Source organism: Dipodomys merriami, unplaced genomic scaffold (genome assembly GCF_024711535.1).
Source record: "Dipodomys merriami isolate MVZ:Mamm:240054 unplaced genomic scaffold, mDipMer1.0.p SCAF_4, whole genome shotgun sequence".
Taxonomy (NCBI): domain Eukaryota; kingdom Metazoa; phylum Chordata; class Mammalia; order Rodentia; family Heteromyidae; genus Dipodomys; species Dipodomys merriami.
In genome coordinates this window covers 15,464,982-15,479,060 of record NW_027205603.1, presented here as the reverse complement: position 1 = coordinate 15,479,060, position 14,079 = coordinate 15,464,982, and the positions used below count along the sequence as shown (strand labels likewise).

Genomic DNA, 14,079 nt, shown 5'->3' with positions numbered 1-14,079 from the left:
AAGTTAAAAATTAGCCCTTCCAAGTTTTTACCCTCAGGTTCAGAAGTAGCTATTAGTCCAGGAGAGGGATGTTACTTTCATTTAAAACAAAAACACACAAGAAACCCCCAAGGGTTCTTCAGAATTTACTTGCTAGTACGTATTGGCATTTATCATGTTTAAAATCCTATGGACAAATTACCCTATTATTACTGAAATTTTAATATGCCAGACAACAGTATTAAATGTAATTGTTTTTACCTTTCAGTTTTGCTACTTAACTGCAAGTTATTTGAGCTTTAATACTTAACCGAAATTCTAAGAAACATAAAATCATTTAGCTTTGTAAGAAGTTTTTATTTGTCATTATTCATTATTATACAACATTTAAGGATAATAAAACTGTCTTAAGATTTCTTGGAAACATGGCAAATTGTAAAAAGTGCAATTTAAATATACATTCAACCTGAACATTGGTCTTCATTATTTCCCACCCCACTCCCCTAAAATAATACGTGGCTATAGAATAGTGGCTCCTGGCCCACGGGGCTTTTAATACAGAGTGTAATTTTGGTTGTTGTGGCAGACAACAGTTGGCAGACACACAGCTCATTGTGTAAGCACAATGAACTATCCATACCAAATAGTTATAGTGCCTAAGAGTTTCTTAACTCCAGTAAAGAGGACTTAGTGCCTCTTTTGTGAATAGCCTGTTTCCACTATAATTCTTAAACAGACTTTGCCACGATATATACTATTTAAAAGATTTAACTTAACAATATCATCACCAAAACTAACAGTTGACCTTAGGTAGCAAAAATGACCAAATCATAAATATCAACTTAAATAATAGAAATTAAGCGGTTACCCATCCAAAGATCTAATCAACTGTGAACTGAAAATACTTGAAAAACAGTGCATCTATACTATGTATAGACATTTCCTGCCACTTCCCTAAATAATACATCACTATTTGTATTAGGTATTATGGATGATTTAAAGTATACACAAGGATGAAGAAATGCTATGTAATTTCATAAAAGATGTGAACATTCAGATTTTGGTAAGAAGGTCCTGAAAGGATGACTGTATATTGTTTAATTTCCTTTGAAGCTGCTCTGCCACTTTTATTTTCCTTTGTGATGCTAAGGATCTCATGGCTTCCTGTTGCTGGGCAATCAAGCTACCACTGAGCTACCTCCCCAGTCCTTCTTTGACTATTTGATCTGTTTAGAATATAAGTAGCAAACTAGGTTCCTCTGCTCATTTTTCTGGAATATAATAAAATTTAATGGTATATTAAACACCTGGCAAACATGAGTTTTGAAATTTTTTTTAAGCATAAAAAAATGAAGAGCACTAACCTCTTCAATGTATTTGGACAGGTTAAATTAAGTTTTGCTTTCCTTTTACAATAATCTCTCAAAAACGTCTTTTGCAAATATTAGTGCATATATTTTGGTGTACGTTATAAAAAATTGTCAGTCAGTAGATGTTTGCCATTCAAATTTTGGTTGAAAAGTATCCATGAGTTCTCCAAAAAGGAAACCCAACTTAAATTAACAACAGAAACCCCCAAAGTTTACTGGGTAAGGAAAATCTTCCATCATCATTTATCTACACATTCACATTCTATATATTTTCTCATGGTCAACAAACTGGTTCAAGTGATTTAAGTTATCCCACCATTTAAAGAGGAAAGTCTCTACAATAATTTTAAACCATGGCGTTATCTTAATTTCACCACTGGCTGCTTTCTTCATAAGTTCTTCTAGTTCTTCCTTTGAAACATAACAATAGCTTTTAATCTCATTGGGATCTGGATTCAAAGTTACATTCTTCCTCAAGAACAGGATGTAATCGATTTCATGTTCACCCCAGATACCATCAGATTGTGCCTTGTAGTGAATTCGAGTTAGATAATTAATTTCTTCTGGGTGAACCTAGGATATTCAAAGAAAAATCAGTAAGAACATCAACAAAAAACAGCCCAAAATCAATTCACATTTCTATAATAACTTGAATGACAGCATTATTGTTTTAGAATTAGAATGTGTAAAACATTACTAGAAACAACATTCAAAGCTTACAATGACTTTTTTTTTTGGGGGGGGGGTCAGGTCGTGGGGCCTGAACTCGGCCTGGGTGCTGTCCCTCAGCTCTTCAGCTCAAGGTTAGCACTCTACCACTTGAGCCACAGCACCACTTCTGGCTTTTTTCTTTTTGCTTATGTGGTGCTAAGGAATCAAACCCAGGGTCTCAGGCATGCAAGGCAGCAGCAAAGCGCTCTACCACTGAGCCACCTTCCCAGCCACTTACAATGACTTTTTAGAGAAAAACATTTATCATTCTAGATAGTTGTGATACATCTGGACCTTTAAACAGGAAATTCCAAGATGGGAAAAAGGTTACTTCAAGTCACTCAGACTTTTTTTTTTTTTTTTTTTTTTGTCGGTTGTGGGTCTTGAACTCTGGGCCTGGGCGCTGTCCCTCAGCTCTTCAGCTCAAGGCGAGCGCTCTACCACTTGAGCTACAGTGCCACTTCCGGTTTTCTGGTGATTTATTGGAGATAGGAGTCTCACGGTCTTTCTTGCCCGGGCTGGCTTTGAACCGCGATCCTCAGATCTCAGCCTCCTGAGTAGCTAGGATTACAGGCGTGAGCCACCAGCGCCCGGCTAAAGTCACTCAGACTTTTAAGGATTTCCATTAAGAGAATATTCATCTTTGCCAGAGCTGGGAGCTCACACCTGTAATCCTAACTGCTCAGGAAACTGAGATCTGAGGATGGTGGTTTGAAGCCAGCCCAGGCAGGAAAAGTCTATGAGACTCTTACCTCCCAATTAACTACCAAAAAGCTGAAGTGGAACTGTGGCTCAAGTGGTATAGCACAAAAGAAGCTCAGGGACAGCACCTAGAGCCTGAGTCCAAACCCCTTCCCTCACCCCCAAAATCTGCTTTGACTTGATCTGTTGTATCAACCTCATAAGCTCGTTTAACAGATAAATCCATCTCAGTATTAAACAAAACTGTGACAAGTGATACTAAGAAATCAAAACTTATGCTAGAGGTCATAATACACAGACAGGTACAAGCCCCAGATCCAATGCAAATTGCTCAGAGGTAGAAGGAGTTCCAGGCAGCACAGGTTACATAGATCTTATCAGTACAAATTTAGCCACCTGAGACGCTAAGGCCAAGAACTCTTTGAGGCCAGGCTGGGCTACAGGACTTATATAATTTTCTTTTTGAGATACTGCCTTAACAATAGATAGAGCTGGGTGTGAAGGTACATGCCTGGAATCCTAGCATTCAGAGGTAGGTGGATTCAAGGGGTGTTCAAGATCAGCCTGGGCTGTTATATAGTAAGATTCTGTCTTAAACATATCTATCAGCGTAACTCGGTGGTAGGCCTTCGGTTCACCCCCATCACCACTAAGAATAAAATTTTATAAAATAATATTTGAATGTAGGTTTAGATTTCTGCTTGGCTGACCAATAAACCTGGTTACCTCTTCTAAGGGAATTCCTAATTCAGCTTTTAGACGCCTCTGGGCTGCTCGTCTCACACCAATGGCATCATTTTCTTCAAGTTCGCCTGGATTACTTAATGGATGACTACAACAACTATTGGTAAAACAACCTGGAAGATATTAATAGACATAGATGAACTTTTCCTTAAATACAGTCTGAAAGATCAAGAGTTTTATAAATGAGAAAAGAATAAAATAAGCATTTAGGCATTTTATGGTGTTTTTGGATTTTTTTCTTTTTCTTTGGTGGTAGTGGGGCCTGAACTCAGCCCACATGCTTGCTGGGTAAGCATTTTACCACTGGAGCAGTGTATCCAGCCCCTTTCAGATGTTTAAAGCAGTTAAGATAGGTTAACAGTACTTATTTTGTGGAAGATATTTCTTAGTTCATTATGAATACATCCTTCACCAAAAAGATCAAAATGCATACAATTCAGATAGTTACAATGCATTTACATATAGACACATCTATGTCCCTGTCCTTTATTGCTGTTATTAGGTTACGCTCATTGTTTAAGGTTATTTGATGCAGAATGTGACACTATGCCACATTCACAGGACTGTCCTTTGTAACCTTGGGTTTCAAGAAATACAGTGTGATCAAAAGTCAAATTAAGGGCTGGAATGTGGCTTAGTGGTAGAGTGCTTGCCTTGCATACATAAAGCCCTGGATTCTATTCCTTAGTACCACATACACAGAAAAAGCTGGAAATGGTGTTGTGGCTCAAGTGGTAGAAGCTCAGGGACAGTGCCCAGGCTGAGTTCAAGCCCCAGGACTGGCAAAAAAAAAAAAAAGTCAAATAAAATATATAAGCAAATAAATGTACTCATACAGATATAAAGAAATAATTCTCAAATAAATCTATCCTGGACATAAACTTACTGACCTGGAAAAGTAATTTTAGCATCTGATCTTTGCTGTAGCAGAAGCTTATTTTCAGAGTTAAATAAGAAGACACTGAATGCTCGATGCAAAAATCCTGAAAACAAAAATAGGATTAGATGTAGAACACCAGTTATATTCCCACTTCTCCCCCTGTAGTTCAGAATATGAGTAGTAACTTGTTGACACTTTAATCCAGTTTTTATCTGGCTATCAGCTGTGACAGACAAGAAAATGATGATTTGGACTGCCTTGTGCCAGGCCAAATACTCTTTCAGGGACATTGCTAGGCCATTCTCCTAAGGGAGCTGTGAAGGCACATGCTTCTCTTTATGATACTTGCTCCCCCTCTTCCTTATTAGAAACAAAGGGGAAATAGAGGTGTGGCTTAAGTGGTTGACCATCAACTCCGATTAAGTGTAAGGCCCTGAGTTCAAACCCCACTATTGGCCCTAAAGAAATAAATTAAAGAATAAACAAAGGATTGACAACTTTGTTATGAATAAGTCTTTATAAAACCACAGGAACTGAAGATAAAAGTTTTTCCAACAGGAGGCAGCAAGGTAAACTTTACCACAACACTTAACTGATATCAAGGATAATATATATGACTAAGAATTGTATGTCTTTTTACAGACTGTGTTTCCTAGATAACATAAATGCCGTGACAAACCACTTTATCAAGAATAGTATTATAAAATAATACCTTTCTCAATATTTTCATTCAGATGACAATTCTTCTTAGTGTCAGCCCCAATTTTCTTGTCATTTTCATCAATAAGAATACACATTTCTGCCAGGAGCTGAACCTGTTGCTCATCAAGATGGTTGGTATTTATTTCAGGCATTATCGTAAAATGTTTGCAGTGTCCTAGAACACTAACAGAGAATGAAAGGTCATTATGTCATACTTTCAGTGTAGAGATGTGATTGGAGATCTGAGTATAGTAACTAGTTCAGCTCTTTAGGAGGTTCTGAATTACGCCTGCAGCAGCCTTGCTACTCTGCCTCCCTCGTGCTCCTGCAAGAATGCTATACACTTCAGCCCTTCCTACAGAGGATCATGGCCAGTCTTTTCCAGTCACTTCCTAAAACTGCCGGTTTTTGAGATAGGGTCTCACTTCCTGTCCAGGGGCATGCCTGGACTGTTGTGATCCACCTACTTGAGGCTTCCCATGGGTGTTGTGATGACAGGCCTTAGCAGTCATACCCTACTTCTTTATTTTGCCTGGCTGACCTGGAACCACTGTCTTCCAATCCAGCCTCCTACATAACTAGGATGACATGCATGAGCCACTTAGTGCCCAGCTTAGAAAAAAGATTTGGGTGCCTATTTTTGTCAGTTCTCCCAAGAGCAACACAGAGCTATTACAGACAAGTGTGAGAAAAATTGTTATATTCAAGAGCTTGCCTATTTTGTTCTATAATGAGCACAGTATCAACTCTGCCCTTTAGAAACAGTGTAAGATTGAGACAGGGCCTAAATGGAACAATGTATAACTACACACAGATGCTTTTCAGTCAGTATTCATTTGGGGACACTGAAATCTGAATTTTGTGAAGTTTTTATGTCACAAAGTACCCTCTTCTTTCAATTTTTTTCCCATGTAGTCAATATTTAGAATGGATGGTTAGACTAGGTCTTAACACCTTGATAACCATTCTTACTTTAGTGCAAATGGCTTACTTTTCTGAACTTCAATTGTTTAGGTATGATTTAAACTTACACTGATTAAGCCACTTTTTCTTATTTTTGCCAGAGCTGAAGTTTATACTCAGTCTCATACTTGATAGGCAAGTGCTCTACCACTGAGCCATGCTCCCAGCCACTTTTTGCTGGGTCTTACATTTTTGCATAGGTGCAGCCTCAGCTTGTGATCCTTCTACCTCTGGCTTCCTATGTAGCTGGGATGACAGATGCATATTACCACACCTAGCTTATTTGTTGGGAAAGAATCTCTTTTTTTTTTTGTCGGTTGTGGGGCTTGAACTCTGGGCTTGGCCATATCCCTCAGCTCTTCAGCTCAAGGTAAGCACTCTAACGTTTGAGCCACAGCGCCACTTCTGGCTTTCTAGTGGTTTATTGGAGATAAGAGTCTCAGGGATATTCCTGCCCTGGCTGGCTTTGAACCTCGATCCTCAGATCTCAGCCTCCTGAGTAGATAGGATTAAAGACGTGAGCCACCAGCGCTCGGCTGGGAGAGTCTTAACTTTCTTGCCTCAGCAAACCCTGAACTGGAATCTTCCTGATCCACATCTTCAAGTAGCTGAGATTACAGGCATGAACTACCATCACTTTCTATATTGTAACTTTCTGCAAGTCTATATCTACAGTTTCTAACTTTACTAATTGTATCTTCAAATCACCTTATGGTATTTCTTCCATGTTTTGAGTCTGTTTTTACACACAAAATACTTTTGAAGATTCTATATTCCCTATGTTGTAATTTTTTCAAATACCTAGATTGCTGATATTCATGAAACAAAGTTCAAGCATACTACAGGATGTAAGAGTTTAAATACAATAATAAAGAAATGTATACTTAACTTTTTTTTTGCAGATCCTGGGCTTGAATTCAGGATCTGGGCACTTTCCCTAAGCTGCTTTTGTTCAAGGCTAGCACTCTACCACTTGTGGCTTTTTCTGTTTATGTGGTGCTGAGGAATTGAACACAGGGCCTCATGCATACAAGGCAAGCATTCTATATAGACACTGAGCCACCTTCCCAGTCCCTTAACACAACTTTCTAAACTTACAGTGGGCCATGGGTGTAGGGAGGAGCCAGGAGTGGTGGATGACAATGAGATCCCAAATAATACCTCATACCAAAAAAAGGCTTGAGTTTCCTGATTAAATGAAGAGATCACAGACAAATACTACAGAAAGGAAGTGTTTTTAGATATATTAAATCCTCAATAAAGCAGATTTCATTACTACAGGATTATCAGATTTTTTGAATTGTTTTCAGTCACACGGCCCCTTTCAGGGTATTAAGAATGAACATCAGCAACATCAGTGACTAAATATTAAATACTTGTTTAAGGGCAACGAGTCCAATCCAAGGAAAAGATGTTATTATATCTGTAAGATGTTCCCTGTCTCTTTTCCTACATCACCCCTCCCCCCCACAAACATGTTCATGTTTTTTTTTGTTTTTTTGGTTTTTTTTGGGTCCGGTCGCGGGGCCTGAACTCTTGGCCTGGTCGCTGTCCCTCAGCTCTTCAGCTCAAGGCTAGCACTCTACCACTTGAGCCACAGCACCACTTCCGGCTTTTTTTTCTTTTTGCTTATGTGGTGCTGAGGAATCGAACCTAGGTCCTCAGGCATGCAAGGCAAGCGCTCTACCACTGAGCCACCTTCCCAGCCCACATGTTCATGTTTGTAAACATCTGTTATCATATACACGGGCTTTATACGGAGAGAAGTTTTGATGACATACAGAATGCCTAGACACGATGTGTTTTGTCTAAGCTAGTTGGAGTACTTTTCCGTAAAAAAGGAATAGCTTTTCGTGAGATTTGATTTCACATTCACATCACCAAAGCAGCTGCACCGCCCCCCACACCGCCCCAACCCCAGCTGACTGAGAAGAGGATTCCCAAGTCTACAGTGCGGAGATCTGAAAAAGACTTGCTCCTTTCCATCAGTCCTTGCACACACACACACACACACACCCTTTATAAAATGCACCCCACCCAAGTTGGATCAGCGACCTATTTCATCGTCCAGGCCAGCTGGGCGAGTGGCTCCCACACCGGCGGGTCGACCGGACTTCCAAGTCGGCTCCCGTCCCCGACCCCAACTCCCCGGGCGCCAGCAGCCCCCCGGGGCTCCGTGACAATCTTGTCTGCAGCTCCGCGAGCCCGGCCTACACCCGGCGACCCGCCTCCCGGGCCCGCGTCCCCGGATACCCTCGTCCCTCCCCACCCCCCGCCCCACGAGCTGGCCAGGCCCCCGACCCCCTCCGCAAGGCCTCGGGGGAGACCCGCGTCCCCTCGTCGGGGACACCGCAGCCCGTCCTCCGCCCGGGGGCTCGCAAGGCCCCGCTGCACCACCCCCTCCCCGCCCCGTTCCGGCCCTCGTCCCAACCCCTCGGCCCAGGAACAGCCCCGTACCTCAAGTCAAAGACGCTGCCGAGCCCGGCCGCGCGCCCCATTTGAGTGGCGCCCGCCACGCGCGCCGCCCCCTGGGTCCGCCCCCCGGCTGCGCGGCCAACGGCCTGCGCCAGCGCCCGTCCGCACCACATGCTCACGGCCAATCGCCGCCCGCGCCCGCCTGACGTCAGGACCGCGCCAGGCTGTCGCGGGGTGGCACCACTGCCCAAGACTGAAGCGCGGGTGGGACTCGCGAGAGCCTCCCAGCAGCCGTCGGCACCCCGCGCCGCGAGCCTGGGTCTCCGTAAATCCCGAGCGAGGTCGTCAGCGAGCGCTCGATCCCGCTCAGAAGCCCCGCGAACCGGGGAGGTGCCTGCGGGAGGCGTGGCTGAGGCCGACCGCCTCGGGCGAGCCAATCGGCTGGAGGCAAGGACAGGGTGGGGCCGAGGCGCGGCCGGCCCGGTGCGTGCTGACGTCACGCGTGGGTGCGGACGGGATCGCTGTCAGAATTCCCGGTGCTTGGCGCTGGCGCCGGGTCGTTCCAGACTGTGGGGGGTCGGTCTGTCCATACCCACGTAGTGATGCTTTCCGAGGTGCTTGGCAACGGGAAAACGGGTTGGCGCAGGTAATGCAAGTGGAGGCACGCAGGGAGCAGGCTGCGTCTGGATGAGATCCACGCGGCCCGCGTGCAGGATGGCCTCAGCTGTCCATTTTCTCACTCAGAGAAGTTGAGTAAACCCAAGCAATGTATTAGAAACCTTTTCCTTCCGATTCATGTGGAATTATTTGTGACTTTCTTCTTCCTTTTTTTTACTCAAGGCACTAGCCTCTACCTCTTGAGCCATAGCTCCACTTTTTATTGGTTGGAAGATCTCCCCGGCTGGCTTTGAACCACGATCCTCCTATCTCAGCTTCTTGAGTACCTAAGCTTACAGGAGCGAGCCACCTGCGCCTGGTCTCTGGACACTTTTACACTTGGAATTTATTAGATTCTAAAAAAAAAAAAAATTAGCTTACTACTGTTTGTATCTACTATTTACACTGTCACCCCTTCCTCTCCCATCCCCACGCACAGATTGTATAGGTCATTTTCAACATAGTATCTGTTGAACACCACTCCAAACCTACTTTTAAAAAATTCTAGTAAATATACTAAGCAAGCAAGCATCCCATTAGCCTCTAAAGAGTTGATGCCATCCTATTGAAGAATTAGAAAAATTAGGGCTGAGTCCATTTTACAATTTGCTAATTTGCTAACTGCTGATTCTGCTTCTGTAAACTTGCTTACGCTGGTACTGACCCTTCCCTTCCCAAAAATGAGTTAAGAAGTTTCAGGGACCAGATGCCGGCCCCAGGACAAGGTCAGTGGTAGTAGATAAAAAAAACAGACAGTACGTGTTCCTCAGTTCCCATTTAGAAATTCCCCAGACAGGACCTTGAGATAACGACCACCTGGCAAGACCACAAGCTAAGCCAAATGTCAACCAATCATAGGCCTGTAACCATGTAAACCCCCCCTTAAACCAACCATGGGCCAGTCATTTTACAAAGAGTGTTACAAAATTTCCCACGTGGCAAAGTGATTGTTGGTGTATATGGTGACCTTTAAATGGACCAATCATGGGATGCTTTGTGTTATGCGTTAATCTTGTGGTTTTTGCCTTTAAAAAGGGCTTGTAACCGCTGCTCGGGGCTCCCTGTCTGCTCGGGACAGAAAGTCGGTTTGCGCAAACGTCAAATAAACTCCTCTTGCTTATTGCATCTCCCGGCCTGGAGTCTGAGTTTTCTGGGGTGCCCTCCTGTTGACGAAAGTATCCTAGGGGACTAGGGTCTTTCACTATATCCTGAGTGGAAAATTACACTGTACATTCTATTCTGTCAGTCTCGAGGAAATAAGAGTGAAAAGGACAATGCAGTATCTTAATATTATTATGGCATTAATTGTAACTTCATAGAGTCTCCAATAGGTTATGTGGAACACTCAGAAGTGTTTGGTTCACATATTGAGAACTGAAAATATGATAGAAAGACCCTTTAAATTTAGAAGAGCTTAGTTCCTGAGTGTTATGATTTGAACTTGTTTTCCCATTATGAACTTCATGTTGATACTGAATCTTCATTGTGGTGAGAAGATACACAGCCTTTTGGGATATGGTTAATTCATGAGAGTTCTACCCATCACAGGAGCTCCTGTGAGAAAATGAATTTATTTAACAATTTTGATTAAATACAAGACGATAAGAAATTCTCAGTCTAGCTGGACCTGGTGGCTCACATCTGTAATCCTAACTACTCAGGAGGCTGAGATCTGAGGATCTCAGTTCAAAGCCAGCTCAAGCAGGAAGATCTTTGAGACTCTTATCTCCAATTAACCACCAAAAAGCCAGAAGTGGAACTATGGCTCAGTGGTAGAGTGCTAGCTTTGAGCAGGAAAGCTTAGGGACTGCACTTCAAGTACAAGAAAAAGAAATTCTTAATCTGTCTGGGCTTTTCCCATAACAGTGTTAGGGCTTATAGAAAGGATTAAATGAAATGTAGGAAGTATGCATATGTAGATTTAGATGTGGGCTTCAGTTTCCTTGAGCTAAGAGAGAAGTCTTTCTCCTCGCTTTAGGTCAGGGAGTCTATATTCACTCACCCCTATTTCCTGTGGGGAGCTGAAGCTGAAAAAAAATACTTGGAAAACAGATTCTAATTCCTAGGATCCCTTACACCTCCCTGTAATTAGTGGATTAGTGCCTTATCAATGGCTTAGAGGGAACAAGTTTATGTTTCTCTGTCACCATCCTGAGTTCATAGTATTGGAGGAATACTGGACAATTAAGTAAAAACATGTTATGTTGGGAGAGACCAGGCTACTCAGCAGACATCAAAGCTGAGGTACATCCCTCTTGGACTTTGTAGCCTTCATTACTGTCAGAAATTTGCTTCTGTTCATAAATCACCTACTCTGTGATACATAGGGACAGCAGCACAAATAGGCTATGACAGAGGGTTTTGTTACTCATTGTGGGGTAATCTTATATTAGAACTCAGTACCTCGTTTTTTTCATCTTTAATAAAATTAAGGTTAAAATGGAGGGACAAAGGGCAAACAAATGACAGTAGTGACACTAGGTATTATGTTGAAAATTAACTACACAACTTGTGGGTGAGGAAAAACTGGGAAAGAGTACAGGGGTGACATTGTCCAAAAAGAAATGTACTCAATACCTGACTTACGTAACCCCTGTGTACATCATCTTTACAATAACAATAAAAAAGCAAAGGAGAGGTTAGTCTTTATATGGTATTTGACATTTGAATTTGTATTAGATACTGTGTTTGGAGATTTTTTTTTTTTTTTTTTTTTTTTTTTTTTGCCAGTTGTGTGGCCTGAACTCTGGGCCTGGGCACTGTCCCTCAGCTCTTCAGCTCAAGGCTAGTCCCCTACCACTTGAGCCACAGCACCACTTCTGGCTTATGTGGTACTGAGGAATTGAACCCAGGGCCTCATGCATGCAAAGTAAGCACTCTACCACTGAGCCACCTTCCCAGCCTGGAGATTTTTTTTAAAACATGCATTCTTGGGCTAGGAAGGTGGCTCAGTGGTAGAGCGCTTGCCTTGCATGCCTGAGGCCCTGGGTTCGATTCCTCAGCACCACATAAGCAAAAAGAAAAAAGCTGGAAGTGGTGCTGTGGCTCAAGTGGTAGAGCGCTAGCCTTGAGCCTTGAGCTAAGGGACAGCGCCTAGGCCCAGAGTTCAGGCCCCACAACCGGACCCAAAAAAATAAATAAAAAAAATAAAACATTCATTCTTACAGTAATGCTTTGAGACAAGTTGTTATATTCATTTTGTATTTTATAAAACTGAAGTTGAGAGATTACTGGATACATTTTTGTTTCCTATGTCATTTTTTACATTAACTAGAAAAAGAAAATAAGCTTTCCTCAGTGTATTTTTTATTACTGCAATATATGAATAATCTTGTATGACCCATACATTGGTACTGTTATTAAGGATATTATATCCAAGTGCATGTGAGCTCCTCTGGTGCTCTTCCCTTGTAAGATTAGCAGGCACGGGTCACTGACTTAACCAACTCCATTGTCCTTCTCTGGAGTTATTTTTGCCTCTTTAATTTTTTCCTCCTAGGTGTCTCTCTACATTCACCTTGAATTTCCAGAATAACCAGTTGATAAAATTTGTGGCAATAGTCAAGACAACTCTCCAGACTTGACTTAAAGTATGATAAGGCCCAGCTGTCCAGTACTGAGATAATGACCAACAAGACCACATTTTTAATATTGACTGTTCAATGCCTACTTCCCTTTACTCCAATCTGTCCCCTATTTAAACCTGAAGCTAATGTCTGTCCTCTGAAGATAGGCTTATTACTTTTCATGCTTGCAGCCAGCACTAATAAATCTCCTTTCATCAACCTTCAGTATTCAACTCAAGTCAGCATACTTAATGAGCATATAGCCATTTACAATACAAAGGATCTCTTTGAGTTGGACTTCTGGCATACCCTCCTCCTGCAGGGAATTCTTACATAAGTACTGGCCAAGCTTAGGCAGGCTTTCAAGAAACATTGTCCCAAATTACATGATTCTACTTTGGGAGAACCAGGTCTCTTATCTTTCATCAGGAAGATCTCCACTTTCTAAAGATACAGTTTGCTTTTTCCTGTGTGAAAGTGGAGTTTTGGCCATAGTCCAAACATACCACATCTAGCCATTTTGCCCCTATAAGCCAAATAAATAGATATGGTAAAGGGCCAAAAGAGGAAATGTATTATGCGGCATACATGCCATGAAATGATAGCCCTTCAGTCTTTGGAGCACAGACATAAACATTTAAATAGAGAATTCACAGAGAGTGAAAAGTATGCATAGGTAAAACAGTCCTGTCCCTGGCATGTTCAGAGGTGGCATCAGAGGTGGTCTTATGGTCTACATCTCAGGACCATAAGGTGGGCCTTGTTATAATGAGAGTCAGTGATGCCTAGCAAGGTCTGGTCTTCTGTCTGCCTCTTCCTGGTTTCCAAAATGACTGCAAAGAGACTGAGAGAATGGCTCAGGGCATAGAACATAGATACAAAGTAGAGGCAGAAATAACTTTTAGGTGATTTATGGGTCCAACCAAGAAGTTGGTGTTTTTCAGCAAAAGCAAGTTTTGTTTTGAGTGGGGCTTGAACTCAGAGCTTAGTCGCTGTCCCTGAACCTTTTTGTGCTCTAGGATAGTGCTCTAGCACTTGAGCCACAACGTCACTTGCAGTTTTTGAGTGGTTAATTGAAGATAAGGGTCTCACAGGGACTTTTCTGCCTGGATTGGCTTCAAACTGTGACACTCAGATCTCAGCTAGAGGATCCTAGATTAGAGGTGTGGGCCACTGGTGCCCAGCAGCAAAAGCAACTTGTAAGCACCTCTTACCTATGGATGTAGACTCATATGTTGATGTATTTGTGTTTTTACTTGGTCACAAGAGAGTGCTAGGAGAAAAAAAATGTGAAATTATGTGGAAAAACTCATTGTAGCTCATGAACAGGAACTTCGTAACAGAGTCCAACTTTTGCAGCTTGAAATGGAAGATGCTTCTAGATGCTCTT

At 42.3% G+C, this 14,079-nt stretch overlaps 1 protein-coding gene across 2 annotated transcripts; it reads right to left on the bottom strand.

The window, feature by feature from the left end:
• Window positions 1–315: 315 nt before the first annotated feature.
• LOC138805677 (isopentenyl-diphosphate Delta-isomerase 1) lies at window positions 316–8,726 on the bottom strand. 2 transcript variants are annotated; one of them, XM_069990588.1, is made up of 5 exons: window positions 8,509–8,726; window positions 5,099–5,271; window positions 4,397–4,489; window positions 3,489–3,619; window positions 316–1,922 (listed from the first exon to the last, which is right to left on the bottom strand). In XM_069990588.1, exons 1-5 carry the CDS (start codon window positions 8,637–8,639, stop codon window positions 1,605–1,607), a joined length of 846 nt encoding a protein of 281 aa, XP_069846689.1. In that variant the 5' UTR covers window positions 8,640–8,726; the 3' UTR covers window positions 316–1,604. The 2 variants fall into 2 exon arrangements, with proteins under 2 accessions (XP_069846689.1, XP_069846690.1); XM_069990589.1 differs by lacking the exon at window positions 8,509–8,726 and adding an exon at window positions 7,150–7,353.
• Between the last annotated feature and the right edge of the window lie 5,353 nt (window positions 8,727–14,079).

Excerpts from the sequence above, each read along its gene's own strand:
- LOC138805677 (XM_069990588.1), bottom strand. The coding sequence starts at position 8,639 with ATGTGGTGCGGACGGGCGCTGGCGCAGGCCGTTGGCCGCGCAGCCGGG. Across the intron at positions 5,272-8,508 it reads GGCAGCGTCTTTGACTTGAG|TGTTCTAGGACACTGCAAAC; the intron begins GTACGGGGCTGT and ends ATTCTCTGTTAG. Across the intron at positions 4,490-5,098 it reads GAATGAAAATATTGAGAAAG|GATTTTTGCATCGAGCATTC; the intron begins GTATTATTTTAT and ends TTTTGTTTTCAG.